This window comes from Vidua macroura, chromosome 8, assembly GCF_024509145.1.
Source record: "Vidua macroura isolate BioBank_ID:100142 chromosome 8, ASM2450914v1, whole genome shotgun sequence".
NCBI lineage: Eukaryota > Metazoa > Chordata > Aves > Passeriformes > Viduidae > Vidua > Vidua macroura.
The window spans coordinates 11,901,897-11,919,264 of NC_071578.1; the positions used below are offsets into that span (position 1 = coordinate 11,901,897).

At 36.6% G+C, this 17,368-nt stretch overlaps 1 protein-coding gene across 1 annotated transcript in view; it reads left to right on the top strand.

Annotated features, from left to right (window-relative positions):
• The window catches only part of CFAP43 (cilia and flagella associated protein 43), a 43,299-nt gene that overhangs the window by 5,587 nt on the left and 20,344 nt on the right, over nt 1-17,368 (top strand). Inside the window, exons 4-16 of the mRNA XM_053983990.1 lie at nt 458-625; nt 1,559-1,709; nt 6,197-6,347; nt 8,298-8,360; nt 9,305-9,384; nt 10,092-10,223; nt 10,980-11,096; nt 12,194-12,274; nt 12,924-13,072; nt 14,118-14,221; nt 15,236-15,376; nt 16,210-16,379; nt 17,120-17,272. Of these exons, the coding sequence (XP_053839965.1) occupies nt 458-625; nt 1,559-1,709; nt 6,197-6,347; nt 8,298-8,360; nt 9,305-9,384; nt 10,092-10,223; nt 10,980-11,096; nt 12,194-12,274; nt 12,924-13,072; nt 14,118-14,221; nt 15,236-15,376; nt 16,210-16,379; nt 17,120-17,272 (1,660 nt within the window). The remainder of the gene's footprint in view (nt 1-457; nt 626-1,558; nt 1,710-6,196; nt 6,348-8,297; nt 8,361-9,304; nt 9,385-10,091; nt 10,224-10,979; nt 11,097-12,193; nt 12,275-12,923; nt 13,073-14,117; nt 14,222-15,235; nt 15,377-16,209; nt 16,380-17,119; nt 17,273-17,368) is intronic.

The following is a 17,368-nucleotide window of genomic DNA, read 5'->3' on the forward strand; positions in this document are numbered from 1 at the left end:
ATCATAGGGTGAATGTGATTTGTTTCCTCATTATCACACCTTCCAGCTGCAAGCATTACAGTCATTATGTTACAGATTGGAAGAGCAAGGCTAGGGTGCTGAAGAGTTAATTGTTAGGGCCCATTTTAGTAGTTGCTGATGGAGCTAATGAAAAAAAAAATCCATTTCTCGTGACCATTGGTCTTTTCACAAAAGTGAGTGCCTGATAATGTTTCTAAAATGTCAGTTATTCTATCATTTTCTAGCAGTAATAATGTTATGTATGGCTAATTAACCACATCCTTTTCATTCTCAAGAGGACCTTAGTTGTTTGACAGCAGAAATTTTTTGTCAGTGACAAAGTATTTGGTTTCCAAACTGGAACTTGAACATCAGTCCTAATCACATCCAGACCTTTGGCTTCAATGTTTTTCACCTGTTTAATGGATTTGATTTTCTTTTATTCTCCTTAATGAAGGAACTGGCAAGAAAATCTCCTCCTGTGCAGTGAGTCTCAGCCAGGGCTAACAGGAACCTCTCTGAGTTTTAACCCCATGAATTGGCAGCAACTGTGTTTTGTTGCTGAGAGCTCCGTTACCATCTGGCGCATTGAAAGGAGCAAGGACGAGCATCACCTTACACGACAGTGAGTGGAACACCCCTCAGGCTAAGAGCAATATCTATATGTATATTTTAATAATAAAGACTAGCAACACACATCTCTTTGCAAAGGATTTAGTCTCACTTAGTTCACCTAGGTATTGCAGTCAGTAATTACTAAATCACAACCACTATAAATCTGTCTAGTCAATCAAGTGAATTAAATTTATGATTTCATTTCTTAGTACTCACATGACCAGATTATGCACACCATGAAGCTAATACTAATCAGGTGATTTGGCAGCCTTGATCAAAAGCTGTGTGACTGAATAAAGATAGTGCCTGGACTGCTTTTCTGTACATGGCTATGTTGAGCATTGCTTTTGTAGCTATGAAACCATCAAATTTGGGTCAAATTGTTCCTAGTAAGCGTAGTTAAACAATATCTTGTTGTAATCACAAATTGTACCAAAAGCTGTGTCAGTTTTCAATGTGATTTTCAACTTCTGTGGCTAATTCACAGGTCCAGAGAGCATGGCTCTGTCAATGCAATTCACTGTGCACAGCAAAACTAGAATTTATTTATCCAAAATGTGTTTTGAGGTTGGTATAAAAGTAGCACGTATCACTCAAGTTGGAGTTGTTGACGTATAAAACCTATACCTTGAGGTGGCAACTACTGTACCACTCCAAACTGTGTTTAATCTCATTAAGTATTAATGTAATCAGCATATTGCCACATTCACAGTTACACTAATGAAAGTATAATCAAGGTCTTAATTTGTGATCTGAAAAAAATACCGAAGGGTTTTTGCCTTTTGGCGTTACAGGATGCATATGTAAATACATAGGCATACTCACTTTTCCTCCATTCAATTTGCAGAAATAAAGCCCATTTTGAAAACAGCTTCTCCGTTTTGCATCAGTGATTGCTATTCATATTTCTTCTCCTCTGACTGTGTCTTTTGCCTTTTCACAGCCCTGTGGAACTCCCTGATGATCACGGGGCCATGAGTCCTCATGAGAATTTGTTTTTCCCAGCTTCTCGTAATGATGATCCATACTATGGTCCTGATTTGCCAGTTTCAGCCATTGCTGGACTGGAAGGAGATGAAGCAGAAACATTTGTGGTAGTTACTGATTTTTGTTCCTTTTTACTATTGCAAGTCATTATACTTTCTATACAAATAGGTGTTAACAAATTCATAATTCTAATGCTTATTAAATAGGTACAACCCAGTAAATGGATCTGTTACCTCAACAATATTTTTGAAATCCATTTTGCCAGGAGACTGAGAAGGCACAATGCTGCTGCATAGTACACTATAGTGTTGAGATGTTTGACATAGCTCCTAGCATATATCTGTGCAGTGGAGGTTTGAATCTGTGTCCTAGAAGCAGTATGAAGTATGTCAGCATTTAACTGTGCCCAAGATAAAATGACCTGCTGAAAACTTGAAAACTTATTCCCATGCTAAACTGATGGTAGCCCTCACGGATCCTTACTTCCCTTTGGGATTGCTTTCTTCTTGACGTTGAAAATGTCTCAAGCTATGAAAACATTGAAGGCTTTTTTCCAGACAGAAACCACTGCTTCTGAAATACATTCCCATACCACTCTAAGTGTTGGACCTTGCCATTTGTCTCACTTGTATTTGATTATTTACTTTTTATCCTCTCTTGAGGTGCCTCTTTTTAGAGGCTTCAAAAGTCTTCTCATTTTGTTTGAAATTTGCTTTCATATGACTACCAACTAGAACTGTGAAAACATTTAATTTGCAAATCTCGGATTCTCTTCTTAGATTAAGACCATCAATTTCTATTTGGTGGCTTGTGATGTATATGAGACACCAAAACTAGTATGCATAAGATGACACTGGCATTATATACTACATCTCAATGGACAAATGGGAATTCTGTATTAGTGGGAGTTCTGTATTAGTGTATGAAGTAGAGTCAAAAAGTAAAACTGGAAATTATGTTTTCCTGACTTCATCATCTTTTTGTTGCCTCATGCTTTCACAATGGTAGAGGTTTTTAACTGTGTAAGGAGTTTCCTATGGTTTTCAGGATAATCAAGAACTATTAAAAAATCCTTTATTGATTCTAAATACATGTGAACTGTTCATATTTGAGATCACTTAGAACATAAAAAGTGAAGATAATATATGCTCATCTGGGGCTTTGCCATTTTCTTCTTCCTTACTGCCTCTTAGGTTATGTGCAAATGATGAACTCTGCAAAACCCACTTTGTTCTTTATTCTGTAAAGTGAATTGCAAGAAGTATTGGAGAAAAAGCAGTTCCTGTGTTAGGTCTGTGAGGCTTAATAGAATTTGTCCTTGAATAGATGCCATTCTGTTCAGTAGTAGTACGTTCTTATGCTTGAACTTGCAGAACCATGTTTAGGACTTTTCCACATGGAAAAGTTTGTGCTTTCAACCATGCTAGATATATGTACTAGAGGTCTATATAGGGTCTTTGCATTCCCAGCTGCCTTCAGAAAAACCTAGATTTCTTTTTAGCACCTTCAATGTGATTATGTTCTCCTTATCCATAGAAATATTTCTGGAGTAAGAGTAAACTGTTCTAATAGTTTTCATTGAAGATTTCCTTTTCTTTCAAATAATATGGTAAATATTTTGATAGTTATTTACTGTCCAGTTTTCTTAGATGTGTGTACTTTGTTGTCAGTATTGGTAGGTAATGAACAAGTTATTTAGAAATGAAATGGTTTTTTTTCAGAAATACAGGCTCTTGTTCCTTTTGTTGTGTTGGTGGTATGTTGTTTCTTGAGTACTGAACTGTGAGGTTCTACACTCACAGTTTAACACTGGGAGGCAATGAATCTATTTCTAGTATGTTTTCATCTTGCTCCAGGATATGGTAGCTGAGTAATTTTTTAAAGACTTGAATTTATTGTGCCTTAGAGCACTAATTCTCTCCTCCACGTATGCCTGTGCACATAAACTCCATCTCTAACTGAGCAGAAAAACTGAGCCCTCTTAGACCTTCTAAGCCCTGACACTGGAGGGAAATCACATGCTTGTGATTGTCCTGTCAAGTTAAGCACCTCTTTGCAACACCCCAGCACTGAAAAGCAAGCCCAGTGTGCTTGTTTGCTGCTGGGAAGTGTGTCCCTGTTCCATACTCCAGAACCACGTGCTGAGGCTGGCTATGTACCCAAGTGTAACCACAGCGGGGCAGCAGAGGGAAAGGATTGAAATATCCTACAGCTTTCCCTCCTTTTCTTTCTTGCATGAGATTTTTCTAGATCAGAGTTTTCTAAATGTGCTTTACCACAGAATCACAAAATATGCTGGGTTGGAAGGGTCCTACAAGGATCATTGAGTCCCACTCCTGGCCCTGCACAGGACCATCCCCAGGAGTCACACCCTGAGAGTGTTCTCCAAACTCTTATTTGAACTGTCAGCCTTGGTGCTATGACCACTTTCTGAGGAGCCTCTTCCAATGCCCAGCCAGCTTCTGGTGAAGAATCTTTTTCTATTATCCAACCTAAACCTCCCCTGATACGGGCCATTCCCTTCAGGTCCTGTCACTATCACCACAGAGCAGAGATCGGTGTCTGTCCCTGCTCTTCCCCTCACAGGGAAGTTGTAACTGCAGTGAGGTGTCCCCTCAGTCTCTTCTCCAGGCTGAAGAGACCAAGCGACTTCAGCTGCTCTTTATACAGCTCCCCCTCTCGACCCTTAACTATCTTCCTAGCCCCCTTTGGATACTCTCTAATGGTTTATTATCTTTCTTATATTGCAGTGACCAAAACTGCTCACAGTATTCAAGGTGAGGCAGCCTCAGTGCAGAGCAGAGTGGGACAATCAAGCCCACTTGAATTGATTTCATCTCTAATACCAATTTTATTCCGTTGTCTTTTTATAAAACTTTTTGTGGCAAGGATCTATCATGGATATTTTTTCCTGATAAGGTACTATTCAAAAGGGAGAGAAGTTTAAAAAATCAGCATTATTATTATTATTATTATTATTATTGTTATTATACACCACCATACCATTGCACAGTCCAAGAAGCAACCTGGTTTGGGATTTACATAAACTCATCCTATGATTAGCATATTTTTATCTGTAAAGACAGTCATGGTAGAAGGTACAAAGGAACACTGCAGAAATTGTGTTTACGCAGAAAGCTTCTGTTTTGCAGACGTTCAGTTACAACCTTCCCAAAGATTTGTGATGTTCAAGCCTTATAAAATCAGTGAAAATGCCTATATTAGATGGTTTTCTGGGTGATGTAAAGCCCTATTTCCTATAAATTTGTTACTGTCAGCCATATTTGATGTATAAAGTAAATATTAATACACCTTATTTCTGTAACATTTTTCCCCTGAGAAACTAAAAATGCCTTGTAAGCATAAATAAAATGGAAGTTCCTTACTCAGAATCATGTAACAAGGGCTTGGTATATTTTTCTAATGAAATCTAGGTACTTATGGATCTCTGTCCTATCTTTTCATCACAAGTCCATCCATATCTCCTCTTTTTATAGAACCTTTAGTGAGACAGCAGGTGTTTTACAGAATCATACCTTGTTTTTTTTCATCTGTCATATTGTTTAGTGATCCTCACCACTTCTGCACACATGCATGGTGCTTTGAATCCTCTCTTTTAAATGTTCTCCCAAGGTTTTCTTGTATTTTGTCTTCCTCTTCCCCTCCCTGAATTCTCTTTAATCTGGTTCTTTCTGTCATGGTATTTTTATGACCTTTGTTACTGTTGTATCTGAACAGGCCACTCTCTGTCTTTAATAATACTTGCCGGACAAGTGCTGTTCTTCCTGTTTTATGGAGGACAGATTTATGAGAGTTATTTTAGCAAAATGAAATTCAAGGCACATGGGAAGTCCAGGTCAGGGATATTTCTATCACTTATTTGCAGATGACACAAAGATTGACAAAGCTGTTTTACAGAGCAATTTGGATTATACAATAAGATAAGCTATTCAAACAAAATGTTTTTAGTACTGCCAGGTATGCAAGAACCAGATGTTCACGTTTTAGCTATAAAGTGGAAGAATATTCTAAAAAGCAGTTTGAAAGTCATTTGTTGTGGTGAAGTCATAATAAGTAACCATTTAAATTGGGGCCTCTAGTGCCCTTCTGACATTTAAATAACCCTCCAGGGGCTCAGTGTGTTGAAATTTATCATCATTGTATCATTAAAAGTTTCGGAAATGCCCTTGTTATGGTGGGTCAATATTTTTGTGAGGATAGGGAAGATACTGGAGGGATTTCCAAGCTAGAGGTAAAATTGCAACAGATGCAAGTGCTGGAGAATAAATCCAGATAAATGCAAATTTTAAAATATATAGTTTTTAATTGAAAATATAATTCATCATTTAAACAAGTTTCTAGAGAGAGAAGTGAGCTCTCCACATCAGTCTCCAGACATACACTTTTTGGAGAATGTTCTCTGTCAAGTTACTGGCTTCAGTGAAGGGATGACTGAATAAAATAATGCTGATGTTAAACATGATGTCAGACTCTATGAGGTAATGATTTTTTTTTCCTTCTCTTGAAATGTATGTAACAACTTGTACAGATATTTGTCAATTTTTGATTGAACTTGTTTATTTTCATGCTGAAGCCTAGAAATTGTATTAAGACTTCAGTGCATCCCACTGCCCACTGCTGGACTGCAACCTCAGAAATATACATGGGCTGTAAGGAAGGATATGTTTTGGCAATTGATGCTGAGAAATACACTGTTTCTGTTCTTCAACAAAAAGCTCCACCTGGTAAGAAATAGCTGAGTGTGTTTCATTCAAGCAAGGAAGAATGTAGATAGGTGAAAGCTTTTTGTGCTTTCTTCTGTTCTTCTATTGGGTACCTTACAGAAATTATAAAACTGTTTTGTTGAACCCTATTTTTTTATTAGTACAGTAAATATATGAGAATGTCTTTTGAGCTTCTCTGGGGGTTTTTTTAACACCCAATAACTGACCTCCATTTTTCTTTCTTAAAACAAAACAAAATAAAACAAAATAAAACAAAATAAAACAAATCTGTAAATACACCAAAATTGATTAAATTAACTATATTTCCAGGAGTCCAGATCTTATTAACCAGCCCTACTAGATTAACATTAAACTATTAATATGCCAGCTACTAATAGTAGTACTAATAGGAGTACTATTTTTGCTATTAGTTAAGTACCAATAATTTATTTTATTTTGCATGAAATGTTATATAGTCTTCATTTGCTGTGTTAGATAAAGTTAGAAGTGATCTTTGAGAGCTCATGAGTCTTCAAGAAACAAAACTGAAGCAATGTGGCTTAGTAGCATTCCTTAGTGCCAGCTCTTACATAGGCTATTTTATAATGAAAACAAGGCTGCAAACACTGCCAAGCTTTACTGCAGAATGCATGAATCACAGAGAGTGAACAGAAGATATCTTTGGCTTCAAACAAAGAAATCTGGCTTTAATTTATTCTGGAATGGGAGGACCTCTGATTGATTGCAACTCACCAACGTGGTTTGTGTGCCCTATATGTATTCCCATCTGTTTTTTCATGGGGACCTTGAGCGGGCTATGACTGACTAAAGTTTCATGTCAAGGGCAGCCCATTTCAGACCTTCTTTTTCTGGGAATCCTGAGGTGTCTCCTCTGCTAAATGCCACTACCCTTCTGTGCCCATTCAGAGGGCTCCTAAATGGAGAATGCTGAGACACAGCCAGCAGAACTTGTTCCTTAGGCAATCTGTACCCCATCATCCTTTGATGGGACGGAAGGTGTCAGTCTTATAGTGCACATGAAGTTCATACCTTGGTCAGGGCTAGGAGGAATATACTTCTTCCTAACATAGAGCTGTTTCCATAAGAAACACTGAATTAGTGGTAATTGATAATCTCCTGGTAATCTGATTTTCTTCTGTTTACATATAGTACATGATTTTTCAAGCTGCAGCAAGTACCCTGACTTCATTTTTGGTAGTTAATACCAAAATAAAAGGTTGTTTTTAAAACAATCTAATAAACCAGCATTATTTCTCTTTTTTTAAACTATCAGACTGTTAAATATAGCAAATCAAGAGTTGGAAATCATCAAGAAATAAAAACCTGAGGTGTGACCAGAACTGGTTTTGTCAGTTGAGTAGAAGGCAACAATAACACTGGCCATTTGGGCTTTTTTCTTGGCCTGTGTATTCATCTTTGAGTCCTGTAACAGAATGGTCTGTATTTATATTATACTGAAATTTCCGCTTAATTTAAAACAGACTGCAATCTGTATCTATTTAGCAGAATGCTTAAGTGCCTGGCCAGCTTTAAGCATATGCTGAATTCCTGATACAGTGTTGCAAACAGAACCATAAGCAGCCACAACATTTCACTTAGGCATTGTTTTCAGAGTAGCTGAACTTTCCTTGTGAGTGTATAAAAAAAAAAAATCATTGTTAGAACTAAAAATACCATAACTTGGTACTAGAAGGAAGATAAATCTGCATCTGAACCACTCTCCACACCAAGTCCACGTTATCTCCTTGTTACAGCTGTAAACTGAGTAACAGAACTGTGCTTGCTCAGTTGCATAGATGGCAGAAGTGGTAGATACTGAGGAAGAATGCGCATTTTTCATTTAGTGTACTGAACCTGGCCTTTTGTTGAATAGAGTGGAATGCAACTGACTTGTATTGCAATATTGACCTACAAACAAGGTTGACATTTAAATTGTTTTCTTTTGTGCAGAGTTCATGCAGAAAATAGCAGATGTGGTGTCCTATGCTCGTAGAGAAGTGCAGAAAAAGAAAGGTATTTCCATGTTCAGATGAAGCTCATAGATTTTTAGGCATCACTGCTGATGTCTGGGAGTAATAATATGTGAGTACAGCTGGAAGCCACTGGTTAGAAAAACTCATCACACACTGGCCTCTGCAAGACACATTGTTGGCAATCTTATGTGTATTTACATGACAAAAGATTAATACCTTTTTTGCTAAGAGCCAGCCAAATTAAAAGCCTCAGGAGAAATAGTTACAGCAGAAAAAATTCTGTTCATTCTAATTTAAATTGGAATAAGTGGTGCTAGTAGAGGTTCCCTACTGCTTAGTTTTAGCATTTCTTTAGATCTGCAATCACTCATAATTTATCTGAGTTAGGATTTAGGGGTTTATCTCAAACACTTTGTTTTGGGCACCACAGTACAAAAAAGATGGAATGGATGAAGTTCAGCACATTTCCACAAAGGTTGTTACAGTCTTAGTACATGACATACACATCGGTGTGAAAAAACTGTTTGTTCAGCCTGGAGGAAAGGAAATGAGGGATTTTACTACTGCTTTAGCTATCCAAAGAAAGGTTACAGTGAATATGCAACCAAAGGACACAGTTTGCATCAACAGGAATTCTGGGTATATATTAGGAAATAAATACTTTCACAGTGAAGGTAGTCAGACATTGGGACAAGTTGCCCCGAGAAGATAGGGAATTTCCATTTTTGGGTATATTCAAACCTTAGCTGATATGAGCCTGGACAACATAATTCAACTTTGAAGTTGGTTCTGAGTTTGAAGTCAGCTCTGTGCTGAGTAGGAGGTTGGATCAGAGGACTTCTAGAATCCCTTCCAATCTAAATGACTCTATGGTCCTTTTACTCACAAATAAATAGTAAATTATCTGAGATTTGGAGACACAACACATGGTTGAAATAAATTAAATTTTATATTTTATATTTTATGTTGGTTTTGTGCTTTCAGGTGGCAAACCAAGCAGTCTGCAAAAACCAGTTTTATTTGCCATGGCATTCTGTAATGAGGGACTGTATGCAGCTGGAAATGTAAGGCATCCTTTGTGCTTTTAACTTACTCTGAGTGTGTGAAAATCTACATTCAAATGGAGTATATTTGCAGAGTTCACTGCAAATATAACAGGAGTTAGGAAAAAGTGAGGGGTTGTAGGACTATAAAGTTCCTCTCTGGTGTTGACTATATTACTTTGTTAAGGCTTAACACAGGGGAGCAGAGTGTGAAAAGATATAATTTTTGTACTCAAAAAAGCAATAAAAGAGGACAATCCTGATTTTTTTTTAAAAATATAGTAGAGGAACAGAAAAGAAGGATGGAAAAAATTTGAAAGGAGAGAAAATGGCCAATAGAATTGCCAAATTATTTTGTGTAAAATGTAACTCAATATCTAACCCAATCTGAAAATGCCATTGTACATTCCTGCTTAAGTGGGGGACAAATTCTTACAGTGTCTCAAAAACAATATGAAATCGAAAACATTATCTAATGATAGAGTCTATTGTTATCAAACATGGACTGTCACTAAGAATTGTATTAAAGAACACCTTTATGTTCAATAGATTTATAATCTCAGTTTGGAGTGCTTTTTATTTAAACCTACTAAAGACAAATGACACCATTGGTGATGGGATGCAGTTAAACACTGCTGCTCTGGTGATTTTCAGATGATCTTGCAATTTAATTTGCCAGATAGTATAACTGACATAGACCTCATGTGGATTTGTACTTTTCTGCACAGGAGGGCATTTTAATCTTTTATGACATCAAAGATCTGCAGTATGAGATAAAAATCTGTGCTGATATCTCACAGCCCATATCCAGCCTCATGTTTTCTCCTGATTACACCAGTCTGCTGCTTGTCACTGAGCAGGTACAACATTTGAGATAACAGCGCTACATAATGGGATGTTCCTGGGATTCTATATGAATATGCTGATACTATTAGTACAAAATGTTTAATGTAATCACATAAGTCAACAAATTGTATCAGAAGTGAACATAGTCCATTCTGTGTTTTTACTGAAAATTGGAAAGACTTTTAATGAAGCACAGAACAATTGTCTCCTACAGATGGTAGAATATAAAGTACCTAATGTTGAGATTTCCCAACAGAAATCCTTGTGTGTGTACAGTTGAGTACATGTTCAGGGTCTCTCGTGTGCCCAGATCACAGATCTACTGGGCATGAATTCCAGGCTTGATGTGTGCCTTCACAGAGAGAAAAGTGTAGCTGGGATGTATCAGATGTACTGTGACTCTGCAGTAGAGTTGTTCTCTCTACAGACATGAAGTTTTGGGTTGGTGCAGAATATTTATTCATTTCTGGAGTAACATGAAATTGGGTGTAGTTGAATTATTTTATTAAAGCAAGTTTGAGAAACAGAACTTCTTGAAAATATGGTTAGCTGGAGCGCTCTAAAAGGAACTAGCATTAGCTAGTGTAAATTAATAAAATCCAGTAAACTCAGATTAATCCTACTGGGCACATTTTACCTCAGGTTAAAGTCAAATATAAAAGTTCAAAGAGTGAAGCTCAGAAGGATGGAAGGGTTTTTTTCAAGTTTTCAGAAGCTTCTAGTGAAGAGTTTCATATCCCAGTGATGGATTATTTCTCTTTCTTTGTCAGGGGACAGTCTATAGTTATAAACCTGCCCATAGTGGAGAAGCTGTCAAACTCTTGGACACATCCAGCAGCTGTTTTCTGGCAGCTGATTTTCTTACTCCAGGGAACAACTACTGTGTGGTAAGAAAGTGTATTATTTTTAATATAGAATAGTAGCTCTTTTCAGATAACCAATATGTTGCTAAGGCACAAAATGAAAAGCCTTGCAGAAATCAGATTGTTCTGATATTTGTTACAGTTGTGTAACTTTTCATTAAGTAAGCAAATGGCATTCATTCAGCTATAGTCTATAAAAGGGTCAGAACTTGCCTTGGAACGCAGGTTGGATAATTTATTTTATATTGGTTCTGCTGCTGATTTGTGTGACTTATATTGTTCAGGAAGATAGCTGAGCAAAAGATGGATTCAGTTCAGAGAACTGATGTTGTCCAACTATTGCTACTGAGCTTTTCAGCCCTCTGCACAGAGTCTCAGGAACATCCTGAGAGATACCCCTGTGCTGGGTCGAGGGACAAAGAAGGCCTTTACTCATGCACCTGTCTATTCTTAAAAATTCCTTGCTTTTCATTGTCTTTTACTTCTGTAAGACATATATGTTAGCTACCAATTCATTTACAGGCCATGAATTGTCCAGGTAGCCAGCCTAGAAAACCTGGGGTCATAGTCTGTTAAGTTGGCTGAATCTCTTTGTTCACCATAGCCCAGGAATGCTAAATTTTACCTGACTGTGTATCAGTACTGTGAAGACTGAGTGATCTCTAGCCTTACTTCTTGTAAGCCTTACTACTTGCAATTGTGGAATTACAAAATTACCTAGATATAGGAAGAACTCAAGTATTGTTTTGATCTCCATCTTTCATGTGAGAAAATGAGACCTCTCCCCAAGGCCTTTCCTTTGCAAATAAAATTGTAAGTAGGTTGTTCTATTACTGGCAGGATGGTAGGAGTGCTAATATTGATCAAGCAAACAAATTTTGCACTAAGTTGTCTTACTCTGCTTAAAACTGCAGAAATGCACAAAAATTATTGAAAGTATTCCTTAAGCGGATGTACATTGCAGCACCTGGATTTAGTAAAAGGCTTAATAATCCTGAGTAACCCTTAATCTGCTATGCTCAGCAATTATTTGAATCCATATTCTATAGGAGATCACTAATCATTTCCAGACTATTTGGTTATTTCATCCTCTTTTGACTCTTTTTTTCTCTGTTCAACAGTCTGTAACAATTTCAGGTGAAGTACAAGTTTGGTCCTTGGAAGATGGAAGTTTCCTCAGCAAGCTAAACCTTGGTATTGAGGTACAAGTAACCAGGAGCTTATACATCACTGATACTTAAAATTTTCTATATTTTTCAATTGATAGCATAATATTCCACAGATTTGCATCAATCAGTGCTGAGGAAAGCTCAATAATGTCTTTGAGCAACCCATGAATGAGATTTAAAGATTATCTTTCAGAATGTTTCCTTGAGCTAATCCTGTCATGTTTTTATCTTGACTTCAAAGCAGAGGAAACACTTCAGCCAATTGTCTTCATGATGCATCTTTCAGCACATTTTTGTAAAAAAATTTAGATTTTTATGGCATTCTTTTTTTTTTTTCTTTTTAATGAGTAACAGAAAAGTTTCAAAAGTAGAAAAGCTAAATGCCTTGACTGATAATGAAAAACAGGTTTTAAGAATTGAGCTGATAAAAGTATTTCAAACTGTTAATGCTTTGTCCTGGTTTAAGATGCATTCAGACCCTGAAATCTGACATAGTAAAAAAATTATGTCCATTATGTCTCTAAATACTTTCTTTGTTAAAAACATGTTTTTTAAATAAACAGCTTGTGGTTTCTTCTTCAAATTTTAGGGACTTATAAATAGCAAAGGAAATTGCATACTAACAAATAGCATATATATAAAAATATGTTGAATTGTTAAGTATCTTCTACTTCTCAACTAGGCAACTTCTATGGCTTGCTGTCCCTCCTCCAACAGTGTTGCTGTAGGGACCCAAATAGGCCAAATCTGTTTCCTTGATGTTACCAAAGCTGAAGCTCCACGAGTTGTTCACAGAACTTTTCTTTCCAAACTTCCAGTGCTTTCTTTGCAGTAAGTATGTAGTGGGGTAGAGATATTGTCAGTTTATTGCTTGAGTAATTATATTAGTTGAACAACAAAAAAAATGGACATTTTCATTCCACAAATAAAAAATTAAAATATTTTAACAGTTTCTACGTTTTTTTTCAGCATATTCTGAATTGCTAGCAAGAGGTAGCAGGATTTATATGAGAGAAATGTAATAAATCTGTATTTTAAGAAGGTTTGACTGAACACAGAAGATACTGATGTATAAGATCCCTTCTGAAAAATCACCATATGTAGTAATTATGCACAATTCCATGTATCTGACTTCAGAGGATTATTTCTCACTGAATATAAATTTAAGGTCTTGTGAAGTTAAGTTTAAGCCTTTTGGCCATCTCTTTCTATGTGGTGAATTTTTGTTACTATTGCTAATTGTAAATTTACTTGAAGTTCTGGAGATTATCAGTCCTCTTGTAATTAGCTCTAGTGATCTAAAAGGCTTTTTTGTTTGGTTGGGATTTTTTGTTGGTTGGGTTTCTCCCTCCTCCCCCCGCCCCCCCCCCCAATTATTAAAAAATCTGAGTTTTGAAAATCTCAATTTTGCAAAAATAGAAGGGATTTTGAATTTTTAAAATTTAATATAAATCTGCCTCTTATTTGAGACTCAGATGTATCCCTTTTCACAGCTAAGACAGAACTTTAAAAATAGATACAGAAAGCAACCTGTTCAAAATTAAATCAATACAAAGATGTGTTTTTTTCAAAATAATATTAAGATCTGTGTAATAGTTTCATTTCTAAAAAAGTGAATGTAAAAGAAATTCCAACTTAACAAAGTTGTTAATGCAGACTGTTGTGGAGTATGATCGGCTTTAGATTGACCTCCCACTTGATTAGAAACTGCACTCATAGCACTGGGCTTTATATCTGACCCTGAACCTGTAAACCCAGAAGCTGAAATTTATGTTTATGCATTCAGTGAAGTCAGAAAGTTATGGGAGTGAAATTATTTGACTCTTTTTATTGACCGTATTGAATTGGTTTCTACTTGGATTTGCATTTTACCTAGTTATGATCAGAGTGGCCAGTTCCTCATTGCAAGAGCTACAGAAGGACACATCTTTTTTCTAGATGCTCGTCCATCAACATTATTCCAGGTTCTGGGATATATAGGTAATACATGTAACAACATGAATTACATTTTCTTTCCTCTATTTTCTGCATTTAAAGTATACTTATCAGTCAGGCTAAGCCATTCACCTTCCTTCTATTTATTTTCTTGGAGGACTAAACATATTCTTCCCACCTATTTTCTAAGGGCCAGAGTTCTCTTTGGGGTTTTTTGTTTCGGAGGGTTTGGTTGGTTGATTGAAGTTTTTGCCTTTGTTTTCCCTTTGTAATTTTAGTTAGCAAATGTACCAATATTACCTTTCTTTCAGAGTATATATAAATCACAGGGAAAAGAATGGACTAGCTGACAAACTGATCACAGCTCCAGCACAAAAGTAATAGGCATGGCAAAGAACTAAAGAACTTAGTGAGAATTTGTACTAAAATGCAGTAGGTTATAATCATTGTGCAATCTCCTGTTTCAAATTTCTACCACAGACATCTTTAACATGGGAACTGCTGAAATTGTGACATGGTTGACAGTAAGGAATAAAATATGATGAATTTTAACTCACAAAAAAAATTGAAATTTGTGAATTTATTTTTCCAAAATCATTATTCTTACAGATCATATCTGTGTGTATAGATCTTCACCATAATTTTATGTATAAAAGACATTTTATAATTTTAATGATAACAAATTCTGTTTAACAGATTGTTTAACAATTCTGTTTAACAAACAGAATTATGTATCTTTAAATAACTTATGTAATTTGCCTGATCATATTCTCATTGTCTGGAGGGTTTGTTAGAAGAGGGTTTTTCTGTTCTTTATCTGGCAGTTATCAGCAGATAGCCCCAAAATTGCTATAATTCAAGCTTGAGGTAAATTCAGATTTGACTGTTTAATGTAATAACAGTGTGCTTAGGGATTCCCAGCACCCAGTGCCTCAAGGGGAGTTGAGTGCATGCAGCACTCCCAACAGGAGTCTTGCTTTTTGTCACAGGATCTTTTAATTTAAAAAATGTTACCATGCTACAGTAACAATTTCCATTGATGTTCCTTACCTGCTTCAGTACTGGCAGATGAAGTGCTCCATCTTTCTGTAATTTCTGACTTAAAGGATGACTTAGTTGAAGTGATGGTACTTCTTAATGTAGCAGAGGTCCAACAAGCAAGACTGGAAATTTTTCATCTGTCTTCAGCAATGATAACAGGTAAAAATTGAAATATATACATACATTTTCTCAGGCAATAAGCCTAGTGTCAGATTTTCAAGTTATTTACATTTAATTTTTAAGAGGCCTTATATTTTACAAACTTTTCAAAAAGTAGTTTTGTAGCTTTCAACAAAGTTAGTATTTTATTTAAATATTCGCTAATTTTCAAACTATTTTGGTGCCTATATTTAGATATATAAAATGGGGCTTTATTTTCAAAGCTGCTGAAGATGAAGATTCTTCATTTCAATTTTATATCAGGTGCCTTGTCAGTCTTAAATTCAAGTGTCCATTTAAAGCTCAAATTAGGGAACTAATAAAATACATTAACTTTATATTATTAAATTTATTAACTAATAAAATGTATTAATTTTATCAACGAATAAAATGCCCTTTTGAAGATGTGAACTGCAGTGCTTTATCCAATACCACCCAGGCTGTGTATTCCTCATGGCAGAGATTCCTAAAACAAGTTCTAGATGAAGGCAATGATGACATGAACCTGCACGTAAACTAATTAGCACTAATTATGTTGACATAATACTCAAGAAGCAGAGTAAATTAGTGTATGCAAATGGTCACAGCATGGTGGTTAAACTGTTTCCAGTACTTCTTTAGAGCCAGGAGAGCTATTGCTCTGCTTCACTGCAGTGTCCTGCATCAGCACAACTCACTGAGCTGGTGTTAAACCGAAGTATTAATTAATTTCCAGTTACTTCCCTGAAAACTCACATCATGCTCACTCCTTTTCATAATTACATGATAGACAAAGCCCCTGTATTAGTGGTAATCATGCCTCTTACTCCCTCTTTCTTTTGTCAAACTTTTAGATAATGATAAGTATGTGAATGAACAAGGAATGTTTAATGCTAGTGACCTGAAAAAGGAGCAATATGATCTGGATTGCCCTTTGAGCTCAGCAGTCAGATTGAAGGACAACATTGTGTATGGCTACTGCACCTGTGCCCCTTTCATCTGTAAATACCACCTCTCTGAAGAGGTAATTCTCTGAAGTTGCATTATTTTGGGTGGTGGTTAAATACCAGCTAAATAAAAACAAAGGCTGCAGATAAAATGAATATAGCAGGATATTATCTTAAAGAAATCCTCTCTCCACTCAAAATACCTACTCCCTACATACTCATCAACTTTCAGGATCCTACCACTTGCTCAGAAACTTGACAAAAATAATGTCCTTGTTCTATTATGTTGGTTCTTAAAATCCAGCTTGCAGGCACTTCACAAGTGGCTTCTGTGCTGAGGCTGTGGGTTTGTGCAGTGCAGTCTGCTGAGTAACCTGGACATGCAGCTCCTGAAGGGACTGAGCCAACGTCAGCCCAGGACTCGCAGATGCAACCCCAGCCCAGCCTGAAGCAGTGGGGGCTTCAGGAAGCCACTGTCACTGCCTGCTGAGGAACTGCAGCTCTCTGCAGCTCATAGGTCTCCCAGAGTTTAAGAGTCAAGGCAGGTAAAAAGGTGAATTCCAAGGTCAGCATTCCTCCTAGGCATGTCCCATCCTTTCTGAGCCAAGAAATTCAGGCTGGAATGTACTGAATCCAGAGCCTTTTGCAGAGATGAGAAGCAAATCAGCAGCACAGCATTGGCACTACTTCCTCAGCTCAGTAATCCAACAACAGTTTAAACTGCAATGCATGTGGTAACCCACAAACCACTCATTAATTTTCTCAAAATGGCATAGATATCATCTGAACTGCTGCTAACCTTTTGCTTGTTTGGCAGAATAAGTTGGAAGATCCATCAGTATTTTCATCAGAAAAGAAGATTCCTAGCAAACAGTTTGGATCAGGTTTGCTCTGTTTATCACCCAACAGCCAGTGGCTGGCAGCAGCAGCCAAGGATGGTGTTTTGTTTATCTACAATACTTCTACTCTGGTAGGTGGGCGTCTGGGCACAGGCTTTGTTTGATTTATGTGAGACAAAAGTGTGGAAATTACTTCCTTTAACTGTAAACTTTTCCTCACTTGAATA